Source organism: Vigna radiata, chromosome 5 (assembly GCF_000741045.1).
Source record: "Vigna radiata var. radiata cultivar VC1973A chromosome 5, Vradiata_ver6, whole genome shotgun sequence".
NCBI lineage: Eukaryota > Viridiplantae > Streptophyta > Magnoliopsida > Fabales > Fabaceae > Vigna > Vigna radiata.
The window spans coordinates 27,978,383-27,995,573 of record NC_028355.1 but is presented as its reverse complement, the minus strand read 5'-3'; the positions used below and the strand labels follow the sequence as shown (position 1 = coordinate 27,995,573).

General features: G+C 32.6%; 1 protein-coding gene across 1 annotated transcript; it reads left to right on the top strand.

Annotated features, from left to right (window-relative positions):
* The first annotated feature begins 482 nt into the window (after positions 1–482).
* LOC106760565 (F-box protein At4g09920-like) lies at positions 483–16,899 on the top strand. Its single transcript, XM_014643986.1, has 6 exons — positions 483–1,175; positions 1,263–1,406; positions 1,500–1,623; positions 11,312–11,502; positions 11,604–11,624; positions 16,798–16,899. Exons 1-6 carry the CDS (start codon positions 483–485, stop codon positions 16,897–16,899), a joined length of 1,275 nt encoding a protein of 424 aa, XP_014499472.1.
* The last annotated feature ends 292 nt before the right edge of the window (positions 16,900–17,191 follow it).

Below are 17,191 nucleotides of genomic sequence, written 5' to 3'. Positions count from 1 at the left end.
GAAATTATAATACTTAAATCTATAATAAATTAGGATTAATTACATTTAATTGTCTTTAAAATGAACATTATTTATTTTTTAAAATATTTTTGTATGATAGTAAGTGAAATCTTAAAAAAATGCATATTAGAAAATTTAAGTTTATGGAAAATTCAAGTTTATTAATGATTTTGTTTAAATTTTAATTTATTAGTTTGAGTATAGTATTATTTAGTTTGATTTTGATAGAGATAGAATAAAAATAAGTGGTTATGATTTTTCATTTATTTAAGAACAATATTATTTTATTTTATTAATATAAGGTAGAGATAAATTAAGTAGTTTTTATTTTAAATTAGTTGATATTTTATTTTCAATTTTTATTATTTGTACTTCATTTAAGGTTTTATTTGTGAGTATTTAAAGGTTATCAAGTTTGAATGAAAATAAGCACAGGATTCCAATCATTTATCGTTTTTTTAACAATTTAGGTACTTTGAAGCATGGCTGATTTGATAAGCAGTCTTCCAGACGAAATCATTTTTTATATTCTTTATTTTCTTCCATCCCAACAAGTTGTTGCAAGAAGTGTTCTCTCCAAGCGCTGGAATCTTATGTGGCGTTATGTTCCCTCTTTGGATTTCAACACCATTGACGAAGATTTTTGGCTTCACAATTGCCAAAAGATTGTCAAGACGTTTTATAGCTCGGTGGGCTCTTTCTTGGTTTGTCGTGGAGATCAACCCTTCCATAGATTTCGCCTCAGATGCTACCCTTCCATGGATATTACTAAAAGTATCAAGACACGGATTCAGACTGCATTGAGGGGAAGTTGCAGCGTTCAAATCCTCGACCTCTATTGTCATCCGAAGGACTTTGTCATTCCATCTGTGGTGTTTAGCTTTAAAACTCTTGTAACTCTCAAGTTGAAATGGCTAACCGTGGAAGATATGTCCTTTGTTGATTTGCCTTTGCTTAAGATCTTGCATCTAAAATATATTTTTTCTCTAGTAGAAATTGATCTTTCACATATTTTTTCTGGGTGTCCAAATCTTGAGAAATTAAAAGTCAGTAATTTGGCTTGTGAAGCTAAAGCAAAGATTATCAGATTGCCCAAGTTAGTTAAAGCCAGCATCTATAAACTCTTACTTCCATTGGAAATATTTAAGGAAGTTGAAGTTTTGAAATTGGATTGGGTAATGCCTGTGAGATTCATTACTTTCCATTTCGAAGGGGGAAAAGGTTTTTTTATATGTTTTGATATAATTTCGTTTTTCTTGCAGATATTTCAACCAAACCTGTACCTAAATTTTGATTTTCATAATTTAGTTCAACTTCAATTGACTGTGGCCCTGGATTGGCTTCTGGTCTTGAAAGTGCTCAATCATTGTCCCAAACTTCGAAGTCTTGTCATTTGCATTAATAAGGTTTAATGATTAAGTTTTTCCAAGTATGGATTTTCTTGTTATATTTTCTTCAAGCATTAGTATTAATCCAATTTTTATGTTCCTTATTATCAGATCGATGTTCGTATTTATCAGTCCTTAAATATACCAGGTTATGAAGATGTTTGGCCATACCTACAAACTGTTCCTGCATGCATTTCATCACACCTTAAAACCTTCTGTCTTACACATTACAGTGGTTCTAAAGATGAGTTTCACTTTGCAAGATATATATTGGAGAATGCAAAATATCTACAGACCATGAAAATATGCTTTGATGGTGCGATACGCAATGATTGGCAAGAAAATGATTGGCAAGAAAATGATATGAAAAGAGAATTATTTTCTTGCAGAAAGATATTAGCTACTTGTACCATTTTATTTGAATAATTAAGGATTGTGTTTTTTTATTTGTCTTTCTCTTGGTAACTCCAAGTATTTAAACATGTTTGCATTGTTTATGAAAATTTGTTGCTATTTTTGGAATTCAAATTTTAATGCATACCTATTAAATTAAATTTCTAATTTCATAACTAACATTATTTATGATTTTTATTATTGAATAAAATCGATGGAGTAGAAAAGAAACGGAAAGGAATACTTATTTTAACATAGATGAATATTTAGTATCTATGATTTTTATTATTGTACTTCACATCATTCATGACATTAACATTTGAATAACGAGAACAAAACTTAAAACCTCCTTCAATTGTTGATGGAGGCATTAGTGGATGTTGTTAATAGGATATTAAATATTTATGGAGGTTGTTAGAAACTAGAAGAAGATTATTGAGATCTTTTATAATTATTATTTTAGGGTTAGAGAGTTATATATAGATGCTGGTGTACTATTTCAAAATGAATTAATTTGAATAAAAAACTTATATATTAGTTCTTTGAAGTTCAAAGCTCCTGAACCCTATTTCCACATTTCTCCTTTATCGTTTTTGTTACTATTCTTTTTAGAGTTGTTTGAAATTTATCCAATATTTATAGATAAGTATTAGTGAAAAATTTACCTACAGATAAATATTTGTATAAATTACTCAATGAAACCTATTTCTCACGGATCGATAATCTGAATATAATTTACCTACTCATTGATTACTTACAAATTTTGTGTTTTTGATAACTCGTGAGTAATTTGTATGTACTTACCAAGTTATGTTATCACCTACAAAGTATAAATGTATTTTATTTTTCTAGTCGGTGATGTTAGTATTGTGGGTTATTTGTTGTCAAAGAAGTAGAATTATGTCTGGGAATATAATGGTAAATGTTACCAAGATTTTTATTATACCTCAACTAAAAAGCGAAATTCATATTTTACAAAGCTTTTTAATTCATATTTGTATTGTTCATAAAAAAATAACTAAAAAAAATAAATTTGTTGTGTCTGGTGTACAATCCTCTATAGGATGCTTAAAATACTTATCATGACGTAAAGAAGAGTGATATGTTATTTGGGGATGAAAATAATGGAAAACTTTAGTGTAAGGAAGCTTTTTTATATAACTTAAAGAAAAATTTTCTATAAGAATTTTAGAATGAGTTGGGCGGTGAGTCGTTCCTATAAGAAGCTGATGTAGCTATGCTTCCTTCATTCTCTGAAGCATGACAGATTTGATAAGTAATCTCCCTTGCTGATTCATATTAGTGGAAGATAATTTCTTTATAAATATTGATCGTTTGGTGTCCTAATTTTTAGATTCATTGTATTAATATAATTTTATGATCTTAGGGTAGTTGTAGTCCTTGGTACGAAGACCCTAAAGAAGCAGTTTGATCATACCCAGAATCTGTTCCTACATGTATTTAAAACCTGTATTTTATAAAATTTTAGTTCTTTTAATGAATTTCGATTTGCAAGATATATTGTGCAGGATGTAAAATACTTGCGAACCATGAAATTCAAAATGAATCCTTGCAGTGTTGCCGATAATTTTGACGGAGAGGAACTAAATATGATTCAAGATTTAATCTTATTCTCAGATAAGAAGATATTGTATACTTGTATACTTTCATTTTTGTAAATTTTCATTTGAATAGTAAAGATGTGCTGTTGGTTTCTTTATTTTTATATTTCCTTTAGAAATACAATTGTATGACATTTTTATCAAAAGTAATCTACTTTCACCTAACACTAGTAAAAAATTTGTTTTTTACAGCGCACATTATGTTGTGGTTCACCAAAAGCCGCAGCATAATACGGTGGCAATTTTGAAAATAACTCGAACTTATAGGTCACGACCTATTCCTCCTGCTACTATAACGTCCCGACAACTTACAAGGACTGTTGACTGTCCCCACACATCATCACGAGACTTTCTTATGGGTTAGTCTACCGAAAAGTAAATGCATTTTGGTGATATGGGTAGCCAAATCAATTCCTTTAAGCTATCCTTCAACTGTATAGTCCCTTACCTATACAGTCTTCAGATCCCTCTCATTCCGGTGTATATTCGATTCGTCCATGTGCCCCTTCCACTGGAAGCCCGCCAGGAGCCGCTCCTTGTCTGTGCCCCATGCGCCATGCCTCTTGCACCGGCGATCACTCCCCGCCCTCGTCAGTGCCCGGGTGTCACATGCCCACCAGCTTCTGCTTGGTTCGTCCTCGAACCACACCGTATTGGGAGAGGCTAGGCTCTGATACCATCTGTAACACCCCGACAACTTACAGGGACTGTTGACTGTCCCCACAAATCACCACGAGACTTTCCAGTGTACTTTGTCCTCACTCGCACACTTTCCGGGAAAACTTTCCGGAAGATCACCCATCCCAGAATTTCTCCAGGCTAAGCACGCTTAACCATGGAGTTCTTATGGGTTAGGCTACCGAAAAGTAAATGCATTTTGGTTTCTAAGTTTGCATGATGCTAATCGTTATTTTTTTACGTGTATGGGTTGATTGTAGCCATGAGATTTTTATGGTTTTATGCTTGGAAAGTGGTTTCTATCTTGTTTTTAAAGTGCAAAAATGAAAAATATATATTTTTACGTTGTGTATAGTAAAAAAAATGAGAAAGTGTTTTGTTTTGGTTTTGGTGCATTTATTTTGGATGGGACCCGCGGTAATTAAGTAATAGTTTCTTTTGGTTTTATTATGCTTTATATATCATTTTATTGTAAAAGCATGAGTGAATAAGAAGAAACTTATATTGGCTACGTAAAAGCATGGAAATAATGATGCATGGATTAGTAATTTGTGAATTGGTGGGAACTGGGACATTAATGGCTAGTAAGAGAGAGACTTTTTATTTGTTCTGAGTGGGGCCACTTCATGAAAAGTGAAGCTGATGTTCAATTTAACATGAAGCAACGTGAATTGAGAGAGAAAAAAGAAGAAGGGTGCGCTTAGAAGAAAGAAACGCATGTGTATATGTTAGTTAACTTTTGATAGTGTTAACCTTTATTATAAATTGGTTGGAAATGTTTTTATACGAGAATGAATAGGCAAATAAGGTTACAATGAGTAATTAAAATGATAAATTATTTATTATTTTTGGATTGGTATGAAATGGTATTATTTATTTGTTTTATTTATTTTATTGTTTGAGTGGAACTCGTGAGAAGTTCATATTCAATATATTGAGTTTCGAATGAAATTTAGATAATGATGAATGAATAGTGTTAGATAGAGAATGGGAATGATTATTGTACTTAGGTATATGATGATGATTTGTAGTGGCGATGTGTTTGGAGATGATGTTGATAAGAACGACATTGATGATATAATCTTGATATAGTTAACGAGAATGTTGATAATGATCATAGTGTATAATTGATTCTCTTAATAAGATAGTTGTAAATGATTGAATTGTTATTAAGTTGTGCTTGCTTCCTATATATAGATTTTATTGTTATTGGTTGTGTTATGGTAGCTTACCCATATTTGTTTGTATTGTGGTTGTGTGTGTGTTTTACGATGATCGTATGACATTTGGTTATACGGGAACATGGGATGTTACAGATGCTCCAGTTGTATGTTAGAGACGCGAGAGTGGGAAGACGACTTGGGTTATTTAAAGCTTTTGTGCTATAAATTTTAGAAACAATGTAATTGGGTTTACTTTATTATGATTTGATTGTATTAATTTTGGTGTTATATAAGTGAATTTCTACTATGATATGATGATTTTAAAAAGTTTAAATTTTTTTCCTCATAATCGAGACATCCCAAAAATCAAGGTGTTACACTTGGTATCAGAGCACGGTTTTCGAAAATCTTTTGGGGCCTTGGGGAGTGAGCTTGTCTAGTTTTTGTTGTGTATCTCCATGACTGTGTTAGATATGATTATATTGTGGTTTGTTCTAGATGAGTTGATTTGTTTGTGGTAATGTAAGGAGAACTATCATCAATTATATTTAGCTTTTTACGTTAATTGATGTTGTGATATTTTCCGAATGCTTTGTGGTGTTAAATACTTGGTGTGCGTTTTGAAATGTTCTCGGAAATTGTTGATGGTTGTAATCTTGTGAGCTTATGTACCATGATGTGTGTTGGTTGTAAAGACAATTATATGGTTAGCTGTAATGGTTAAAGACATGATCTTTAATGTTGTTCTTGCATGGTGTAATTGTAAAGTTAATTGGATTATGTGTCAAGTGGAACATGATTGTTGAGTTGTTTTCCATAAGGGTTGTTTGATAAACCATGCTAGTGGGTAACTGTGAATCCTATGTTCTCTTACGTACTCAATGGAAGATGATGCGAGAAAGACCTGCGTTGGTGCGTAGGCCCGATTTTGGTGAACCGGAAAGACCTGCGTTGGTGCGTAGGCTCGGTTTTGGTGAACCGGAAAGCCCTGCGTTGGTGCGTAGGCCCGGTTTTGGTAAACCGAAAAGTCATGCGTTGGTGCGTAGGCCCTGTTTAGGTGAACAGGTCGTGTTTGCTGGAGTACGAAAGAAAACATATGGCGATAATGATTGAGATTGGTAGCATGGTTTTAATGAGTTAGAGTTAGATTAACAATCTGCTATTGTGTTATTAATTGATTTAAGTATCGGTGTTATGAGTTTAAATGTTATTTTATTGAGATAAACCTTTATGAAGTGAACTTTGATATCAAAGTAGTTATGAATAGTCATTAAAAGTTGAATTTGTTATTTATTTTATAGTAAGTGGTAATGGTTGTGGTTTCAGAAAATTATATTATATGTCATATTAAATAATATAATTTTATTTTTAAAGTGAAAAATAATTTAGGTTTATTAAATAATAGGTGCAATATCGTTATCTGATTATTTGATAAGACGAAAGGCAGATAATTGAATCCAAATGAATAAACATTATGCATGTTCGAAATATTTAGGAGAAGCTATGGGTAGTCAGAATAATTAGTATCACTTAAATCGACTGGACAACTTGTTAATGAAAGCTAATGACTGTTAAGGTGATGAGTAATTGGAGGGTTTCGGTGCATCTTTGTGACTGATTAAGTGTATGTGTGGTTGTGTATTCTTAATATGGGAGCTAAATTTGTCTTTTGATTATTTGATGTTGAATTGTATTGTGTCATTTTCGTTAGTCTCTGAAATTTGGTTGTGTATGTAGTAAAGTATGTTAATTTTAACATGTGTTGTCTCTATTATAGTTAATTTATAGTTTGATGGGTTAGATGGCATAATTCTGGAGAGTTTACGATATTTTTGTTTGATTATGATGTGTGCATATAGTTTGAAGTATGAATCTGTGCATATTGAAAAAAAAATGGTACTCTGTAATTTGAATTAATTCCTATTAAATTGGGTGCTTAGGAGACTGGTACATGGACAGTATGTGGGTTAAAAAAATAAATAAAAATAAATATTGTTTTAATAACTGAACCTGGACAGAGAAGTATTATTTCACGTGTGAACCAATTGCTAGATGATTGCTTAATGATAACTTATGTAGACTATAACATAATTGTAGTAAGACTGAACCACGATGCATGATAAATGACTTGTTATGTTCTTGTTATGGATAGTTAGTGTAACTGGAAATGAATGTTCTGCTTAAGCGAGTCTTAACTAATGGTATGACATGATAAAAGGTTAAGCCTTAGGTTAAAGATTACCTCATTAGGTATATATGCTCAAGAGGGACAGGGTTTATTTTTTTATGAAACATGGTTGTTGTAGTATATTTATCTGTTTTATATCAGTTATGTGGATTGTATACATACAATACTCTTGAAACTAGTAACAACATGTTTGGCTAATGCAAGAACTGATCATAGATGTTTAAGCTATATACATGGAAATCGAAGTATCAACTCTTGTTAATCTAGAATGCTATATTTTTGCTCTATAATAAATATCACCGTTAAAAGGTGGACTAGTGTTACTACAATGGTGATTGCGAATTGGTATAGGATATAAACTACTCTTATCATGTAATAAATATGCGAATATATAATATTTTGGTTTAATGTTACATGCTAGCACTATGAAGTTTAGAAAGTACAAAAATTAGAATGATAATCATTTAAGGGGATCAAAATCTGAAACTGAACATGATTTGTGGATGATAAGGTAATCTGTTATGAAGTTGTTTAAATGTTGTTTAAAATTATATAAGGGCAGTGTACGTTGATTTGAACAAGGAGATGAGTATTGTAGTTGGCGATATTGGTGATGCTAAAATAAAGTCTCATTGCTTTCTCTTGTCCCATTTCTATCTAGTTTTTTAATCATCGTGTGAAATATGCATAGGTTTGTTGGATTGGGTGAGCAATTATCTTAAACGTGTTGTTTGTTGTAATTTGGTGTAGAGGAAGTGTAGAGGAAAAGTCTGTATTGATCTAGGAATCTGAACATTTGCCTGAACATGTTAGTTTATAGAATACTTGTATTTGTAGTGATAATAAACTTGGTGACTGTGGGTGTCATTGGTGATGATGTGTGACTGTTTTAAATCCTGAAAATACTATCCAGATGAGGATTAAGGCCGAAAGATGAATCTGTCAAGTAAATGAAGAAGAGATTGATGGTTGTGATACTTCGTACGATGTTTTATGATGTGATTAACAAGTTTCGTGGATCACGATAGTAAGTGATATATGTTGGTTACGTCCTAGACATAGTTTTGCAACGTTGAGTTGCCAGTTTAGGTTCCAGTGGTAATTGTAAAAAACAAAAAAAAAATTATATGGCTTCTGAGGTTATGTGTGTTCACTCTTACTTGAATGAAGCTAACTGTTTGGGAAATTGCAGGTGTTGTTATAGATTGTATTGGCTGCCAAATATTGTTTTGGAAAAAGATGATGCATGGTTATTTCTTTTAGAAAGTGATGCTGAAATTTCAGTGCTTCCAGTTTAGTTTCTGCTGCTGCTAATTAATTGACACTGAACTTCATTGGTCTTGTGCCTTGTCATTTTGAGTCATGTGGTGCTTTCATTTATTGTTAAGTCAATGAAAAATTTTGAAAACTAGTTTCTAGAAAATGTTTTAGTACAGTGATATTTTCTCTTCTGGGAAAATGATTGTTTTCATCGCAGTGATGTTTTCTTTACTGAATTTAACATAGGACAGTTTTCTTTGGGCTAAAATAATATTGGTGCAGTGGTTATTTTTAGTGTTATGCATGTTGTTTGGTGAAGAGAAATTTGGTTTAATAACAGTCACACGTCCAGTGCATGTAAATAGGTGCTTATGTTATAGGGTCTCGTTATTTTGACACCCAAAATTTGACACAGTTTTGACACCAACAGGTGTCAAGCGCCCATTGGTTGTTGTTATTTTTTTTTTCAAAAAACTGGTAGGGAAAATAAATAGGGTTTTAAAAAATTTTTGTATCGATTATACCCTTCCCTGTTTCATTAGGTTTTGCCTCTCAGATTTCGTTCTCTCTCTCACATTTGGTTCTTCCCGCGATTTCCTTCTCCTCCTCCTTCTCTATCGCAGCTTGGTCGAAATGGAAAGTTCGAGACTACAACGTCGTTGGAGTAAGGTAAATGCTATCTCAGACCATTTTTTTGTAGGTTTGGATATTGAGTTTAACATTTGGGTATTGGGTTTGCTGTGGTTTCTTCGACCCCTTTTGGTTTTTTCCTTTGGGGTTTTCATTTGAGTTATTTTCTTTGAGCAGTTGACCGTTCGTCATTCCTTTTCAACGATGTATGTTTCCACTTTGAACGAACGCTTGACAGATGAGCAACGATCACTCATTTCGAAGGGGTGGAATGTCGAACGAGGAAACGGGTGGAATGTGCAACACTGAACAAGGTGAAATATCGCCAAATGCACTAGGAAGAATGTCCAAGTTTGCATGATGCTAATCGTTATTTTTTTACGTGTATGGATTGATTGTAGCCATGAGATTTTTATGGTTTTATGCTTGGAAAGTGGTTTCTATCTGGTTTTTAAAGTGCAAAAAAGAAAAATATATATTTTTACGTTGTGTATAGTAAAAAAAAAATGAGAAAGTGTTTTGTTTTGGTTTTGGTGCATTTATTTTGGATGGGACCCGCGGTAATTAAGTAATAGTTTCTTTTGGTTTTATTATGCTTTATATATCATTTTATTGTAAAAGCATGAGTGAATAGGAAGAAACTTATATTGGCTATGTAAAAGCATGGAAAGCATGATGCATGGATTAGTAATTTGTGAATGGGTGGGAACTTCGACATTAATGGCTAGTAAGAGAGAGACTTTTTATTTGTTCTAAGTGGGGCCACTTCATGAAAAGTGAAGTTGATGTTCAATTTAACATGAAGCAACGTGAATTGAGAGAAAAAAAAGAAGGGTTTGCTTAGAAGAAAGAAACGCCTGTGTATATGTTAGTTAACTTTTGATAGTGTTAACCTTTATTATAAATTGGTTGGAAATGTTTTTATACGAGAATGAATAGGCAAATAAGGTTACAATGAGTAATTAAAATGATAAATTATTTATTATTTTTGGATTGGTATGAAATGGTATTATTTATTTGTTTTATTTATTTTATTGTTTGAGTGGAACTCGTGAGAAGTTCATATTCAATATATTGAGTTTCGAATGAAATTTAGATAATGATGAATGAATAGTGTTAGATAGAGAATGAGAATGATTATTGTACTTAGGTATATGATGATGATTTGTAGTGGCGATGTGCTTGGAGATGATGTTGATAAGGATGACATTGATGATATAGTCTTGATATAGTTAACGAGGATGTTGATAATGATCATAGTGTATAATTGATTCTCTTAATAAGATAGTTGTAAATGATTGAATTGTTATTAAGTTGTGCTTGCTTCCTATATACAACTTTTATTATTATTGGTTGTATTATGGTAGCTTACCCATATTTGTTTGTATTGTGGTTGTGTGTGTGTTTTGCGATGATCGTATGACCTTTGGTTATACGGGAGCAGGGGATGTTACAGATGCTCCAGTTGTATGTTAGAGACGCGAGAGTGGGAAGACGACTTGGCTTATTTAAAGCTTTTGTGCTATAAATTTTAGAAACAATGTAATTGGGTTTACTTTATTCTGATTTGATTGTATTAATTTTGGTGTTATATAAGTGAATTTCTACGATGATATGATGATTTTAAAAAGTTTAAATTTTTTTCCTCATAATCGAGACATCCCAAAAATCAAGGTGTTACAGCTACCTGCTGACATTCCCTAAAAGGTAGTTGGGGGATTCAGAACGTCAGGGAATAGGCCGCGGTTGCAAAAAGAACTGCGGCCTATTCCCTGATTTGAATAAATTTCAAAATATTTAAGGGAATAGACCGCGTTTTGGCGCTGAACCGCAGCATATATTTTGAATAGGTCGCGGTTGCCTGATCAACCGCGGCCTATACTACTATATGACAGCGGTTTTCGTTACAACTGCGGTAGTAGGTTTTAAATAGGTTAAAAAGTTCTTTGAACAGTTTCATCTTCTCCATGCGATTCTGAAACATTGAAGCTTTCTCCTCTGCCTCCACACGAATTTTCGCTGCTATCGGGCCATCTTTCTCCGTCGCAGACCATCCTCTACAGCCGCGCCATCCTCTGTCGTCCGTCGCACCATCCTCTGCCGCCGCGCGATCCTCTGCCGTTGCGCCAGCCTCTGCCGCCGCGCCATCCTCTGCCGCCACGCCATCTCTGCTGCCCCGGGTACGTTCCATTTTCTTCTCTGATGAAATTTTTGTGCTATATTGAAATGCTAGGTTTGAATGTTTGAATGTATTCATTGAACGTATTCATTGAAATACTAGGTTTGTATGTATTCATTGAAGGTATTCATTGAAATTTTTGTCCTTGAGCCGTGATTTCAATCAATAGTCTCATAGTGTGTTTCCACTTTATTAGTATCCATTTTAGTATGAAATCATCGTGAATTTTTTTTAAAAGTATAAATAATTATTTAAAATTTAACTTTATTATTACAACATACATTTGTTTTAATTAACTTTTTTTGTAAATTTTTAATTTTTGTATGTTGAATATATGCAATTATGTGTGATTCAATGTTTGTTGTGATCATAAGAATGCTTATTAATTGTATGATTGTATAACTGAATTGATTGTATGATTGAATTGATTTAATACGTAAAATTATATAGTTGAAATTTTGTAATATTTAGTTGTCATTACCAAGTTGGCTATATTGTAACGTGATGTTATTAAAATAATGAGAAATATGAAATTATGCTTTCAATATACAATATAAGTTATATTGTTGAATATATATTGTGCTTTAAATCAAATTCAAATTAAAATAAAATCAAAAATTATGCTTTCAATATACAATATAAGTGATATTCGTGAAATGATATTATGCTTTAAATGACATTCAAATCAAGAATAAAATCACAAATTGTGCTTCCAATAAAAGTCATATTCATTTCAACATACATTCAAATCAGAAATTGTTCTTCCAATGCACATGATATTCATTCAACACAGAACACAAAACAATATAAAAAGGTCATATCCAAAATAAAGTGCAGAATACATATTGAAGTTCCATTTTATATGGCTTCCAAAATAGGCACCAATATGGGCATTAATAACATCTTATGACTTCTAAACTGGTGTTGTAGTTGTTGACTTCGTTGGGGTTCTTGAAGCTGACATTGAGTAATCTGACTTGATTGAGATTGAGTTGGGTTTGTTGGAGCAAATTGTGCACAAATATTTCTTTTATGTCCAAGCTATCTGCATATCCCACATCTCTTACGAGTTTCACCTTGTCTTAGTTATATCTCATCCTTCTTTAGCTCCTAAGACTCTAGTATTCTTTTCATTTTTGGTCTACTAGACAAAACCCTTTTAGGTGGAGGAAAAACATAAGGATTTGAAGTCATTTCCCATAGATGAGGACCATTGACAGGGTATATATCATTGGAATGTATGTTTCTTCATAAGTTGACCTTGTAAACCAATGTGGGATGTAGTCTTCTCCATTGATATTTAAAAATGTCATTGCAGCCAGTGCATGAGAGCATGAGATTCTTGATATAGTTCATTTTCTACAACTACATTCCACTTTATCTATGTCTAACATAAACTTGTCACCAATGGTGGACGTGTGTCTGTTAAGCCCCTGGCAAGTCACCAGATCGTTATCAAGTAGTAATAAAATGGTAAATCCGAGTTTCGTCTCCCAAAGGACTCTTAGGCCTTATATTTCATGTAAATTAATATCGTATGACTTGAGAAAAAAATAATTTTGTGGTTGTATGCAAAACGAAAATAAACATGCAAATGCAAGTGATTCAATTGACGAGGAAAATATATGGATGAATGGAGTTGTTGGGGTTTACAATTTCATCTTATCCACTCTCTTATATTTACTCTTCTTATTAAATTCGCTTTATTATCTAATTGTCATGCAAACTTTCTTAGCCTACTCTAAACCCGATCCCTCGGCGAAAAGAACCTATTACTAATTACTAGCTTATTATCCCTAGTCTCCCCTAGTAATTAATAATGCATTAAATTCAGAAGCAAAATACAATTGATCGTCCTACCCCTATCCCTATGCGGTATTGCTTAATCAAGGAATTCCCTATAAGTTCATGACTTCCCCGTACCGACAAAGGCAAATAACATTTACCCAATGAGTTAAATGATAAAAGCATTAAGCATAGATAAGAAACCCAATAATTGATAATATAAACATATGCAAGCACATGAATAAAATAAGAGTTTCAATTTCGTTATTGATGAAAATTAGTAACGTATTTGTCGCAATAATACACTCTCTTTTTTTATAGATAATTTCTTTAATTTTAAAAATAATTAATGTAAATAAATTATGATTTAGAATAATTAATTTAATTTCAAATAAAAGTTATTTAAAAGTTTCTCTCTATCTTTTTTCCTTTGTCAACGAAACCACAATCTTTTTTCTCATTCAAAACACTCTAAATTTAATTGATGCAATGGAAGTTGCGTATGTTGGATTTCGTTTCGTTCCTAGACAATATTATTGTGAAATTTGCTTCTAAAGCCATCGTTAAACTCAGTCTTAAAAAGTGTAAGACCTAGAAAATTCAATGTAATAAAATGGATGAAGTGAAGGTGCTAATAAAAATGTGTTTTTTTAATAAGAAAGTGCATGTTTTTCACAAAGTTGTGTAGCTTAGTTGGCAAGAGCACCTTGTTATGAATTTGTAGTCTTGTGCTCTATTATTATGTATGGTTATGACAAAAGTTAAATTTGATTGTTTGGTTGGTTTGAGCAAGATGTGGTGCATGATGTTTAGAGGGTAGGGTGCAAGGCTTACCAATGTTTTTATGCATTTTGTTTTTCAATTTTGTGGCTACCACGTGTTTTTAAATAATTGAACATACATGGATTAGTTACATAAAGAAAACAGAAGGCTATATGTTAGGAGAAAATCAGTTTCTAAAATTAATAAGCTTTGTTTTTTTAAATAAGGGTATTTTTTTAGGAAAAAGCTTGGTGGACAGTTAGGATGACAAAGTTAGGCTAGACGTGAGTTAATAATATAGTTTTAGGGTGAGGTTTATGCATGAAATTTTACTACAACTATGAGTGAAAGAGAGCATAGTTTTCACTGCTTTATTTTGTCAAAGCACTGCTTTATTTTGTCAAAGTGAGGGAAAGGAATGTGTTTCAGAGACTAGCTGGAAGCTAAGAACCTAAAAACCTAAAGTCCTTGTGCTGTACGTACTTTTGAAACCACGTAGAGGTTGTAATCTTTGTTCGATTAAAGGTAAGGAGAGCTAATCTTGTCTTGAGTTTTGTAAATTATGACATGATGATCTTAAGTGGCTGAACATGTATATGGTGCTGAGATGATTGAATTATCATTACTGTTTTTGATGGTTTATTTGTTGAAATCGTTACTATTTTGGTCCGTCAAGTGTTGGGTTATGGATGAATGTGTAAGTATGTCATGGTATTCTAGTACAAGATATAATTATGTTTCCTTTAGTGTTAAGTTGAATTCAAGAGCAATAGGCCACGTACGTGAAATACTCTTATAGCCTAGGATTTTTTATCTCTTGATGCAATATAATGCTTATGGTAACTAGTACAATTAAGTGGTGTTACTGATTAAGGTTTTTGGTATGGATCAATAGTCATATGAAGCCTGTTGTTTAAATTGGTTTTATTGAAGGTCGTGTTGTTTAATTTGGTTTTGTTAAAGGTCGTGTTGTGTACGTAAATAAGACAATAATTTTTACTAGTTGGTTTTGGGGTTAAAGGGTTACTTGCTACTTCTAGTGCAACAGTGGTTTGGTGCAAAACTTTAAGTTTAATATCTAATGGGATTGTTATATGTGGTATGGGATGATTTTTATAAGGCTTAGGGGTGCATGAGCTATTTTTTGGAGATGAGGTATGATGGTATCGTGGTTTTTGATAGTGACATTGGTTAGAATAGAATTATGCAAAGTTAAAATATTATATACACTATACAAACGGTTCTGAGTTTAGTAGTGACAGGTTGGGTGATGTAGTATTTACAGTTCTGGGAGTCGGTTGGGTGATGTAGTATTGGTATTTTAGTGAGTCGGGTAGTGCTAATTGAAGTGGGCGTGGTTAGTGTAGGGTCTGTTACATGGCTTTCTAATAGTAGGAGCAGGTTTGAGTAAAATCATAATTGCAACAATGTTGTTTCGATGTTTATAACATGGTGCAAGAGTTATTTGGAGTGTGAACCTTTGTGTTATCACAGGGAATGATCTTGGTGACGGTATCGGAAGGGGTAAATTTTAAAAAGTTTTAGCGCAGCGGATTAAAAACACAGAGAGCGTAAAGCGTATTAAGTCACAGTTGAAACGATTATAGCCTTTTTAGGGAAAACAATTTTCTTTCAGAAAATTAACCAAGCAGTTGATGTACGTTAAAATAAAAAGAGTATAGGGCATAAGAAAAGCACACAAGGATTTTTATACTGGTTCGATTCAACAGAATCTACGTCCAGTTGTTAATCACTATAAAGAGTGATTAACAGTTCCACTAAAAAATGTTTAACAGGTTACACTGAAATAATCAAGAACAGAAAGAGAAGAAACACTCTACCAACTTGAAGAGAACCGCTCCCGCAATCGGCAAACGATTCACGAGCTTCTCCTTTCACAAGACCAGGCAGAGAAACCTTGTCAACTTGAAGAGAGTCCACTTCGACTATCGACACACAATACGAAAGCCTCTCCTTTCACAAGACCAGACAAGGGAACAAAGAAAACAAAAGCTCTCAAGAACTTTTCTCTGACAACTCAGTGTTCTAAGCTTTCTCAGTTTTCACAAAAGTTGTTTTCTGAAGTTTTCAAAAACAATTATATAGCCAAGCACACTGAATTCCAAAGGTCAGCTCTCAACTGCCATGAATAATCGATTATTGTAAGTGATAATCGATTATTCAAGTCCGTTATTGAGTTTTCAAAAAGTGATAATCGATTATTCGAAGTGATAATCGATTATTCAAGTGTGACTTGTGATAATCGATTATTGCTTCATGATAATCGATTATTTTAGTTCAAAAGCATCTGATAATCGATTATACTTTGAGCATAATCGATTATACAAGTAGAAATTACAATATTTATCAATTTCCTACTACATTTAAAAAACTACAAGTTGCTTTTTACATATTCTCCTATTACAATCAAGAATTGTATTTTACAGCATCATCAAAACTTATCTTCAGGTTTTACCAATACTCCCTTATTGGTAACACTTGGTAGTAGTGAAACATTTAGGAAGGGTTGTTCAAAGTCTGTGTTTAGGTCTGGAATGCAATAGAACTCGTCCTAGCAAACTTAGGGAGTAGTAGTGAGTTTAAAAGCTTGCTTTGGTCCATATGGTTGTGTTTATGATGCATGATGTGTTAGTACGCGTTGATGTATGCTTTGCTTTTTGTTTTTGTGGTAAAATCGTGTTGTATCATGCTGGAATGCGTTGTTTTCTACGTTTTTTGTCATTGTCAGGTTTTCCGAGTTGCAATACTAGGTTGTTTGAGCCGTAGCTCTAGGATGGGTTGTCCATGCTGCAATGTCGAGTTGTCTGAGTTGCAGTTTCGGGCTATCTGAGTTGCAACACCGGGTTGGTTTGTACATATCAATTATAATAATTAATTTTAAATTAGAATAATTAGTCTTTATTAACATATTCTTGTATATTTACTTTCTCTTTATTTAGTTTAATTTCTAGTAATAAATATCAATTATTATAATTGATATTATAATAATTGATATTAAATTGGTAGAGTTTATTCCCGTTAACTCTTTCCAATTAGGTTATCAATTTGTATATTTATACTATTGCAATCCAATGATCAAATAAGAAATTCATTTTACAATACTTTCTATATGGTATCAGAGC